At 42.1% G+C, this 12,081-nt stretch overlaps 1 protein-coding gene across 7 annotated transcripts in view; it reads left to right on the plus strand.

Moving 5' to 3' along the window:
* The window catches only part of SPATA13 (spermatogenesis associated 13), a 116,442-nt gene extending 108,559 nt beyond the window's left edge, over positions 1–7,883 (plus strand). For all 7 annotated transcript variants that reach the window (XM_030476858.1, XM_030476863.1, XM_030476861.1 and 4 more), the window contains 2 exons: positions 2,634–2,708; positions 3,943–7,883. In XM_030476858.1, the coding sequence (XP_030332718.1) occupies positions 2,634–2,708; positions 3,943–4,124 (257 nt within the window). In that variant the 3' untranslated portion in view covers positions 4,125–7,883. The remainder of the gene's footprint in view (positions 1–2,633; positions 2,709–3,942) is intronic.
* The last annotated feature ends 4,198 nt before the right edge of the window (positions 7,884–12,081 follow it).

Genomic DNA, 12,081 nt, shown 5'->3' on the forward strand with positions numbered 1-12,081 from the left:
TTATGATCCTCTTGGGCACAGCAGTTGATGGCTTTCACGAGTTGCTCTATGCAGAGTTTGTTCAGTCACCTTTTGTTCACGGGGAGTGCTGGTGGCTGCCTTTCTCAATTCACCTAAACAGAACTCTGAACCAAAGTGGATATTGTAAAAGGGTGAAGGTGATCAGAAGGTAATAAAGCAGTGCAGAGGCTCTTATGATGAGCATCCCAACAATCTCTCTTACAACAAAGTTACAGAAAGCCTCCATTCCAGCACACGAGAACTGTAGTACAGTCATACGGAAGGAAAATATGGAATAAATCACAGCTCCTGCACTTCTGTGAGCAGGACTGAGCAAAAGAAGATAAAATGTGAGCATTTTCCATTCCCATCCTTTCTGAGGAGCATTCTTGAGCTCTTCAAATCCGTATCTACACCTCCTCCTGCAGTGGATGCTTTATGGAGCATCAGGAGGGTGTGTTGAGTGGACTAAATACTGTATGTCAGGATGCTCTTGAGTTTCACACTAGTGCTTGCCCTGAGCAGCAGCAGGTCTGTCTTTTGCAGGCAGTGAGGTGTTACCATTCCTGCTAAGTGACACTGCTGCAGAAATCTCCAAGCATGAGGAAACTGCAAAGGTATAGCAGCTGTAGCCCTAAATGTCATTATTTATTCTAGTGGGACCCTCATGAAAATCAACATATGATATTCAAAAGGGTACTCATTCAACAGTGGTGGCAGTGGCATTGGTTAACTATGAGAGTTGTCATAATGGCACTAACTCTTATTTAGGTCTGAGTCACAGATTCCCATGGTGCTGAGTGTGAGGATTGCAAGGGAGGGTCCATTGTGCTTGCTGCTCCTCTGGAACTGTGCAATAGAAGAAAATTCAGTATAAAGAGAAACTGTATTTTTTATAACTGCACATAGGCACATGCAGTCTTTTTTGCCCATGTAACATTCAGCCTTCTGGAAATTTCTTCTCAAATGTTGCAACTCATTATTCTGATGTACCTGTTTTGGGACATGTATCACTAACCAGAGGAAAAATAGTTGAGTTGTAATGGCTGATATCCATTTGGTCTTGTGAGTCACAGTTGCTTGTTTTCTTCATTACCCAGAAGACACTTCTTTTCTAAAATTTCCTTTTTTTTTTTTCTTTTTTTTGCATAATTGAACATTTCCTTTAGCCAAAACCAGTGGAAAGGCGCCAGTATTCTCGACCTCAGGTTTAAATTTATCATGTTGATTTTGAAAGCTATATTGTTGGACTTCACACAAAGCCTCTAATCTAACCACTCAGAGAACAAATACATAGTCTTCCAATTCAGAACTGCAAATGGCATTTTATTTCTATTTCCAAAGACGCTTTGGTGCTAGTCACTGTCTCCCAAACCATATCTAGCTTTTCTTAGCTTTTATGAATATATGGGAAGAGAAGGCCGCAGCCAGAAAATCCTTCTCCAAACCACTAATAGTAACCCTAAGAAAGTGGTCTGATCTCTTTTGATGAAATTGCTTTCTATTTTTTTTTAATTTTTCCATGTTTCTATAAAGAGAAAAAACCCCTCCAGAATAAACTAAACTTCTGCTAGCCCTAAATTATGGCTCAGTGCTGTTTTATTGTTGCTTAATAGGCTGATTTGTAATAACTTATTCATAACTTGAAGCTAAAAAAAGTAGAGGAATTGTAAAAGTGTAGAGAAGTGTGGGAAGATGCAAAATAGAGCCAAACCAGATGCTTCTGACTTTGAATCACAACTGCTGTGCTCTTTATGTGCATATGAGTGAAATGAGTGACAGCATGTGCATCTGATTGTCTCCTTGTACAAATGGAACATATCCAGGTACCTCAGCTATCTTGTACACAGGGAAACTGGAGTGCCTGTACACGGGCTCCAGACGACACCAGTCACTGGTGTCACTTTTCATAGCAGATGTCTGGCATCCCTGTACTCAGCACAGATTAATCATACCCCTATCATGTGATAGTAAATAGCATAGGGTTGGCCACATACTATAGCATCATGTAAGACACACACGTATGCAAACAAGTACATGAGAAACCAAAGCGAGGCATCCAGCCCCAGCCTGATGCAGCCACAACCACATCACAGCCTGCTTTGGTGTCTGGAAGATCATGTAATGCTGTCTCCTCCAGGTGGAGGCAAAAATACCAATGTTTGTACTACTGCAATACCAGTGACTTCGATTTGTTACCCCAAGTTAGCTCAGAGTGAGTGAAAAAAGAAACAGATTCTGCATTTGTGATCTACTGCTTGGTGTCTTGTAGAAGTGTTAATTTACACTATTTTTTTTTTTTTTTTTTTTAATCTCTTGTTATCTGGACTTGGTTATAAAAAGAACTTTTTAATGTGGTGAGTTCCCCAGTGATTGCCATTTGCAGGAACTAGAAAGCAGCTTTTCCCAGTAATTAGCATGCAAATGAATGTTCTTATTGTTATCCCAGTGAAAAACTATCTTTAAATTTATATGATGAAGTAAAACATACTTCTAAAAACTTCAGGTATATTACTATTAAGATTTAGTAAACATTGTTTAAAATATAGTTTACTTATTTGTTTTAAATTAATGTAATCAAGTATTAGATATAGCATTTTTATACCAGTGCCTTAATTTACACTTTGACATAGGAATGGAAATCTCAGAAAACCAGAAGGAACAAGCCATGCAGAATGCCCGTAAGTCAAGACATGGAAAGATTAAAGGTAAGTGTTCAGAGTTGCTTTGCATACTTACTCAGTATTCTTGATGTTAGTAAATAGCTCAGTCTGGCTATGGTAGATTTCTTCAATCTTTTAAAAAATGCTCATGGTTTATATGGAATTAAATTATTATTAAATGATTTCCATTAACCTGTATTTTAATATCATATTCCAATGCCTTTGTGAACTGTCTACTAGTATTCTTCAGACAGGCAAGTCAGTATTCTCTTTACTAGAGAAGAAACTCAGGAGGTAAGGTAAGCAGTTTATTGAAGCATGTAAGAAAGCAAACGCAGAAATTAAATTAGAAATGGGGGTTACTTATTCCTTCCTTTGCTTTTACTCAGCCAGCTTGTTCTTCTTTGGCAATTCTGTGCTTTGTTAGAAATTCCTTTTGCAAGCCACATGTTGCTATATTTATGATAACACACTCAAAAGGGTTTCCTTCTCTCCTAGACTAGAAGGAAGGATGGACTAGAAATGTGTTTCTGTGAAAACAGCTTTTTTATTTCTTTTCACACTCAGAAAGAAATATGTTGTGATTTTGTCCTTTTCCATCTTAAAGTCAAATTTGGGTAAATCTCTAGTGTGTTGAGAAAACAAATTGAGAAATTTGGACCAGATTAAGCCTGAATTTAGAAGTGATTGAGTTGATGTTAGGTGGTCCTCTGCTCCCTGGGATTAATCCTATGAAAGCATTTTCTCTTTATCACTCACTAGATACCTGTTAAACCTGTCTGGATTTTCAGGGAGTGGCTGAAAATTGCGATCAAGAGATTCTGTTCAGAATGCACAAAGGTCAAAGTCTGAGAATATTGGCATGGAAAAATATTTTAAAAATGGAGTAAAAAATTTGTTGGTAGCAATATTTTACCAACCCTTATTCTGAGAGTTGACTAAAATCCACGTATCTACTGTGTTAAGTCATTCCTTTGAAAAAACAGATTTCACTTGTACAAACAATATAGCCAGGCTACGTGAAACTGCAGCTTATTCTTGGTAATTCTGTAATGTTATTTTTAGTGGTGTTATTCTCTTCTTCGGCCAAATCAATGCAGCAGTTAAAAAGTCTAACGTCAGAAAAGGTTAACCGTTAGTAGTGCTTCCATTCAAGATCATGGCAAAATTCATACTGGCTTTATTGACCACTGAATTTGTCCCATGGTCCTGTGCAATTTTCCCTGTATTGGAAGCTCTGCTAGCTGTCTCATGCTTTCTCAAACTCTTCCTTTTGCAGGTGTAAGCTATAATGGCTGTCCTGTGCCTCCTCCACACCAAAGCCTGCATCCTATTCATCAGCGCCACATCACTGTGCCTACCAGCATCCCGCAGCAGCAGGTTTTTGCCTTGGCAGAACCCAAGAGGAAGCCGTCCCTCTTCTGGCATACCTTCAACAAACTCACCCCCTTTAAAAAGTGAGAGGCCAAGGACCTGGGAAGGACATCATCATGGAGGGAGACTTACTCCAGAGAAGGACCTTAGAGACATGGTTAAGCTTATTTGAGCTCAGTGAATCTCCAGTTACGGAGAGAAAACCTTGAGCTCCCTTGAGCCAGAAATACAACCTTTGGCTAGAAGAAGAATGAAGTTCCTCAAGACAGCTCGAAGTCAATGTTGCCAAGTGCCAGCATTGCTGATGAAGAGCAGTCTCCCTTCTGACAGAGACAACTTGCTGTCACTCTGAAGCAGCAGTATTTGATCTCTGTTTCTTAGTTATGTTGAAGTAGTGATGGAATCATGCAGGTCTTTGTAACATTTCATTTTTCTTAACCTTGCATTGATGGCCAAATTTAGGATAGGGAGGAATTTTTCCTTAGTGGTGTATCAGCAAGGAATCTTAGGAGAGTTTTCTCCTTCCTTTTGGAGCACTGAGGTGAGACTGTCCATTAAAATCAGGTGGAGACATCTCATGCAATTAACCAGCTGTTGCGGAATTCAGTGGATCCTAATCCTTGATATCTTTTTCTATTAAATTGCCAAATGGCAGGAGAACATCCCGCAAGGCCTTACCATATTCCAGATTGGAACAAGGAAATTTTATTCTGTCATATACGAACATGAACAGAGTGCAAAATGGACTATAAAGATATGTGCATTTGTTGCACAGAAGTGGAAACAAGAGAAACCCTGGGCATCTCAGAATGATTAATTTCAGTCAAAGCAATATACTACATGCATGTAAGCTCTTCAGTATGGAGCTTTTATATCACTTTTCGCACTTCTTTGCCTGGGAGATGCTTCTTTGTATTTCCAACATGCTTATTTCTCTGTGTAAAAAGTATTTTTTTATTTTCTAACAGAGATAATGTGAATGTACAAAGTCAGATTTGAGACAGTACATGCTGACTGCTAGCTATGTTACATAGTTCTCACACTTTGTAGAGCTTGACTTAGTGGATGAATAGTAATGTAAATATATTGAAGTGATCTGGATTCATGCTCTATATACACAGTCAATTGACAATGGGTTTTGACCAATTATCTCTTCACAATTAAAGTGAAATCCTCACTGGAGCAGACAGAGAAACTCTGTGGACCAGAGATGGATTTTTGTCTCAGTCTCTATTGGAAGGGGGGAACCTGACTTGATTAAGGTCAGCTCTGGCCAGCATATGCAATACATGATTTGCATTGCTACGATTTGCCTATGACATAAAGTTGATTTGGGAGAATGACATCTAAAAAGCCACCAAGAAGAAACAGGATCTCGATATTTGCAGCACTGATATTTCTGCTTTGATAGCTTTCATTAAGGATGACAAGACTGCTGGTGATGTGGAAGGAAAGAAAGACTTTGTATGTTTCAGAACTGATTTGCTATGAATGTCTTTACAATGCTTTATCCTATGCTGCTGATTAAGGGCATTATCTGATGGATAGATCCAAGGGTATTCTTTGACAATAGACACAATCAGCTTTGTCATGAATCTGCAATATATGAAGAACAAACAGGGGGCTAGAGGCCAGGCATCTTAACAGCAATGTAAAAAGGCCTTATTTTAAACATGTATTTGTTCCTACTACTATTGTTACCTCTATTTTTTTTTTATTGTCAGTGTTGTGAAGCCCACTAGTCATTAGATTTTGTGATTTAATAACTTTGTGGCAACTTCTGCAAAGCCCAGGTTTGTGGCTTTGATTTAAATTACGTCTTTTCGACAACTGTACATTTCAAATGCCTTGTGTACATAGCTCAGCAATAGTGCAAAGTCTGGAGATGCTCAGCCGGATTGTTCACTGCATAATGAACTTCCTTGCTCGTGCTTTCCCAGAGCAATGGAAGATGACCTAAAACAGTTAAGAACAAGCTATTTCTGTTCAGATTTTTCTTTTTTTTTTAAAAAGATAATTCTAAATGCTTAATTTAAACACACGGCCCAGACTTCCAAATGCAGGAATGGATGCATGCCTTTTCCCTTAAATGAGTAACCCTTTTGCGTTTCTTACAGAGCCATTGTTATGGGTATTTACCACATTCAGGCCTGCAAACCAAAGCGATGCATGTACTGTGAAAGTGGAGATTATGTTTTTCATAATCACATTTTGAAAGACTTTTTCTAGATGCAAAAAAGAAGTATCTGAAGTTGGATTGCAGTGCTCACCCAGAAACTTTCCCAGCTGGACAAGAAGATGCTAGGAGATCCACACTTACTTACATATGTCTTTGCTAAAACCTACTTCCTTCCACGCTTTGGGTCTGTGGAGTGCTGGAGAAAAAAGGAGGTTTTGGGATGTATCTTCTGACATGTCAGTGCCCATGGAGGCTCTTCCCACATAGTAGTGCTGGTGCCTTAGTCCTAAAAATGAACAGAAGTGTTTGCATATGTTTTTGGATGCAGCAGGTTTTTTCTCAAGAATCAAATGTCAAAAATATAAAAGGCAAATGTTTCATGGTGCAGATTACTCAGGACAGTTTTACATATAGTACCCTGCATATGGACATGGTTGTTTTATAATACTGTGTATCTGTCTTTGCAGTCTGACCTTGCAACAGATTAAGATAAAATACAACAAGACAGGCCAAATTTAGACCACACCATAATCTTTTAAACAAATTATAGTTAAAGGAAAACACACAATTACATTATCCAACAATTAAGACAAATATTTCCTTGGGGTTCAGCCTGACTTTAGAGTCTATAGGAAAAAGAGTTGCAACTACTAAAATGTAAAAGTTCATATTCTAGCAGCTCTTGCCCTGATTCTCCTTCTAATGGCAAAACTTATATATGATCAGAAAGGTATGACGGCAGCTTCTGCTATTTTGCTCTTTCTTTTGCATGCTTTAAGTTACTATTAAAAGTTCTAGGGCAACTACTAAGCACATTTTTGCCTCGTTTAGATAAAGCACAGCCAGAGCCTTCCTGATGGCCTGCTGAGCAGATAACCTCAGACTTTGTGCATGAGATGCAGTAAAATGTAATTGTCGTCAAATGTGTTCCCACTGAGTTAGGAAAATGCCAAACCATAATTGCACCTAACTCAAGAGCATTTGATGTATAAAATAATAAGATTGTTTTACAAGTGGCTCTTGCCATGCTAAATTTCACATTGAATTTTAGTGGTCAGTGTAATAACGGAGTTCAAAGACAGACTACTCAAATGTTCCACGGTTCAGTTGTCTTTTGAAAATAATTGTAACAGAATTTTGGAGCCAAAGGTCCATAGCCATAACTAACACAGTACCTTTATTTGACTGCCTTTCTGCTTTTTTTCTATACATGTGGCATTTGTATGTAGAAGATGCCTTCTGAATGATCTCTAATTTAAAACTTTTTGTTGTAAATACTAGGGATGACTTTCATATGTATTTTATTTTGACAAGTGTTTTGTAACATTTTTCTTGCATACATTGCTTTGTGCATCTTACCATCTGTGTGCTGTTACACGTGTTGTAAATTAATTGTCCTGGCTACAGAGCGGATGAATTGGCTGTTGACAGCTGAAGTACAGTGTGTAGGACTGCAGTAGTTTGATGTACATTTGTTCAGAAGTAATTGCATTACAAGGTTTATTTACTCTTGGAACATTGTTTGTCAAATGAATCTATTTTCTGGAAATAAGTACAAACTTACATTCCCATTATTTTTCTCTTATTGTACATGTTTGAATTAAATAATGTACAAGGCTGAAATTCCTCAGCTGTGTCTTATAAAACTTTATTGTCCAGTTTTAAAATGGTTGTGGGTTTGGTTTTTTTTTATTGTCTACAAAATATTCCATGTTATGCAAAACTGTATCAACTGTCATATTTATTTTATTATTTTAAAGCAAAAAACCAGTTACTTGGTTTTCCAGTAACAGCTACAGTACTTCCCAGTGCAAGTTCATTTTAGCAGCTACTAAACTTGATGCTGGGGTTGAATCATTGTTCGGACAAAAGCCATCCTTGTTATTGCCCAGCCGTGTGCATCCGAGATCACTGTGCTTTACCTTGTCCTGGCAGACAGCTCTCCCAGCACCCCTTGAAAGCAAATGCAAATGCAGCTTCTGTATTAATAAAGCTCCTGCTAACGGAGGGTGGTGACAAGTACTGTAGTTTAGGTGGGGAGGATAAATTTTTATTTTCTTTGGAACAAAAGCAAAACCTTTTGAAAGGGTTCACCCAAAAGGTGTGTTCTGTAAATGTGTGTGAAGAGGATTACCTACCTGCTTGTTAGAGCAATGGGCAATGCTGCTGGAGATTCAGCTTGCTGCTCTGATTCAGGGAAGCTTTTAGTTTCTCACTATTCTGACAGAGCAGGGGACCACATCTGAAAGGCGTGCGTGTGTCCTTCCTGCTCAAGGCCGCACCAAAAATTGTGTTTCACTGAGACACATTAGCTTTAACACACTTTGCTGAAATCTTTTCATCAAAAATGCTTTGGCAAGATCAAATGCTGGCAGAATAGTCGGGTTTGCTAGTTCTTTCCCCCTCCTTCCACTGTGCAAGCTCTTATCTCTATTTCTTGGTTCGCCTCAAAGCTGAGAGTTTCCCAGGCCTCCTGGGTGCTGCTGCTGCAGCGGTATGTGTGCCGAGTGCTCCCAGATCAAAGTGAAAGGCACAGTCAAGCACTTCGTGAGGCAGATTTGGTAACTGAAAAACATACCTTGAGCAAACACTGGAGCAGGACATGGTGATCAACAGGCTTTCTAAGGAGCCTGCAATTCACGTGGCCACGGTGAGCTCATTTGTGCATTTTATTTTATGCTTTTGCAGTCAGGCTGAATCCTGAAAACTGCACATCATGTAGCCTGTAAGGGAAGCACACAAACATTTAGTGTGTTTCTGAATATTTTCCAAATTCGGTTATTCTAATTACCTAGAGGACATGTAATTGTGAGAATATGTCAGAACTCTATAAGCCGTCAGCACATGGGGGTTTTTTAATCTCTAGGTCTGTGTTAGGTTCAGTTCACTGCATTCAGAACTGATTTCTGGTTGTCCAGGTGAGTACTGAGGGCTGAAACTATTAGATATTTAGGCTCTGGTTTTGAAAAAAGAAAAACTTATGTGTGTTTGTATATGTGTTTGTATAAATATATATATATATTTACACCCCCTTTATAGACTCCATATGGCACCCCCAGATAATGTCTCTGCTGGCACCTACAGCAGGTTGTACCAGACAAGTGATCCACACCCATCACACCCTCCCTCTGTTTATGTTACAGCTTGCATTTCTGTTGTGCATCTTGGTGGGGGGTGACAGGGGACAATGAGATGATGATACCTGGCAAGGTTTTACCCAAGTAATTTTAAAGTTTTAGCATTCAGGGTGGGCCACCGATAGTGACAGACAAACCACTCCACAGACAAGTGAAGGTTGAAAGGTGTCCACATCACTGGGGTCTGGTGTCAGCAAAGTGCAGAAAGGCAAATCTGAGAGGGCAGAGGTTAGCAGAGCAAGGAGTACCACTCACTGCCCTTCAAGGGCTCAGTTTCACTTGGAAGAGAAACACAAGATGATGTAGGATTTATCGACTGTTTGATTTTTGGAAAGCTGAAACTGCTTGAGGGAAAAGGAGGAGCACCAGGTGCTCCTGAGGGACTTTGCTGGCAGAACAAGGTACATGCCAAATTCCTCCTTGCTTCTGGCATGTAGGAAATAAGAAGGCAGAAGGCCCAGTACATACACTGAAGCGAACTGTCAGTGGTCATATTGGCCAGGCACAGTTAACCTTGGCTTCTACCTATAAGCATACCCCAGACTTTGAGATAGCGACTCATGAAGGGCTGAAAAGGTATCTAGAAGGTGCTCTGATAATAAGGATGGGTATATCTTATTTTATTAACCATCTATCTCTATCTGAATTGCCGAGGTGAGTATCTCCAGAGAGGACGCCTTTAACACCGGAGCGAGGGGAAGCACAGCGTCCCGGAGCCTCAGTTCGGAGCGGCAAGATCCACCGAGGGAGCCTCAAGTCCTACATAGGACTTGCCCAGGAGCCGGCAGCTCAGCTCACGCGAGCAGTGACTCACAGGGGGCGGCGCCAGGAGTGGCGGCACCAGCCCTCAGTGGGGAAAAACCCACCCCAGGGAGCGCGAGCGACTAGGAGGGCGGGGCGGCAGCCAGGGCGTGGCGCGGCAGCTTGCGCGGGCAGCGAGCGGGACGGTGAGCACTCGCCTCAGGACCAGGGTCCGCTGTGGGAGCTCTGCCCCGGCGGTGGCCAGCGCAGGCACCCAGACAGAGCCGATGAGAGGGGAGGCTGCGGCGCAGATCTCGGAGTGTAGAAAGTGCCTCGACTGGTCTCTTGAGGCGAGGGTGCACAATGGACAGGGCTGCACTCGGTGCGCCCTGGTGGAGGTCCTCCTGCAGCAGGTGGCTGAGCTGCGGGAGGCTGTTGGAGAGCTAAAAGATGCCAGGGAAGCTGAGAGGAAGCTGGGCTGCTTGCTCCAGGCCCAAACCATGCAGGGGCTGCAAACGTCCAGCATTGCTCATATAGGAAAGAAGGAGGGCAGCAACCCAGGAAGCTGGGAATTAGTTACAAGAAAAACTAACAAAGGAGGAAGAGGACAATTAACGACAAGGGGCTTCCTCCTAAATCTGATGTCCCCACCCAGAACCGCTTCGCAGTTCTGCAGGGGGCTAATGAGAAAGCACCCACCACACCTAATGAGCATCCTGCTGATGCACCAGTAAAGAGGATCACTACTGGTGCCTCCAGGAAAAAGCAGAGGGTCGTAGTAGTAGGGGACTCTACTTTGAAAGGCACAGAGGCACTCATCTGCCGGCCTGATCCAGTCTCGAGGGAGGTGTGTTCCCTGCCAGGGGCTCGGATCAGGGGTGTTGCTGAGAGGCTGCCTGCTCTAGTAAGTCCTGCTGACTATTACCCCCTCCTAGTGGTCCATGTGGGTGCTAGAGATATAGATAGCAGTAGCCTGGAGAACATTAAGAAGGACTACAGAGCCCTGGGAGAGGTGGTTAGGGGCTCTGGAGCTCAGACATAGTTTTTTCATCGATTCTCCAGGGCAAAGGGGAGGACCTTAAAAAAGCTAGGCACATTTGGCAGGTTAATAAATGGTTAGAATGGTGGTGCCATAGTCAGGGGTTTGGCTGTTTAGACCATGGGGCTCCATTTGGGAGGCCAGGTCTGCTGGAGGCTGGTGGAGCTGGTCTGACAAAGAAGGGGAAGAGCTGTTGTGGTAGGAGGCTTGCCAGGCTGGTCAAGAAAGCTTTAAACTAGATGTGTTGGGGGAGGGGAGCATTGATCCATCCCAACACTCCTGGTCAGTTGCCAGCACCTGTAATAAGTGCTTGGAGCGATGTAGAGATGTTTCAGCTGCTCCAGCCATTGAGTTGGCTTCATTTGGAGCTTGGCTAAGGTGCCTCTATACAAATGCCTATGGTATGGGGAACAAGCAAGAGGAATTAGAGATGTGTGCAAGGCTACGGGAATATGATGTCATTGGTATCACAGAAACATGGTGGGATGGCTCCTGTGACTGGAGTGTTGGAATGGAAGGTTACAGGCTGTTTAGAAAAGACAGGCCAGGCAGACGGGGAGGGGGCGTTGCTATCTATGTCAGTGATAGGCTAGAGAGTATGGAACTCTGTCTGGGGACGGGTGATGAGGTAACAGAGTGTTTGTGGGTCAGGATCAAAGGGAAAACAGCAATGGGGGACATTACGGTGGGGATCTGTTACAGGCCACCTGATCAAGAGGACTCTGTGGATGAAGCGCTCTACAGACAGATAGGAGCAGCCTCACGCTCACAGGCCCTGGTCCTCATGGGGGACTTCAACCATCCTGACATCTGTTGGAGGGACGGTACGGCCCGGCACAAGCAATCCAGGAGGTTCCTCGATTGTGTGGAAGACAACTTCCTCTTTCAAGCAATAGAGGAGCCGACACGGAGAGGTGCCATGCTTGACCTCATGCTCACCAACAGGAA

The sequence above is a fragment of the Strigops habroptila genome, chromosome 2 (genome assembly GCF_004027225.2).
Source record: "Strigops habroptila isolate Jane chromosome 2, bStrHab1.2.pri, whole genome shotgun sequence".
NCBI lineage: Eukaryota > Metazoa > Chordata > Aves > Psittaciformes > Psittacidae > Strigops > Strigops habroptila.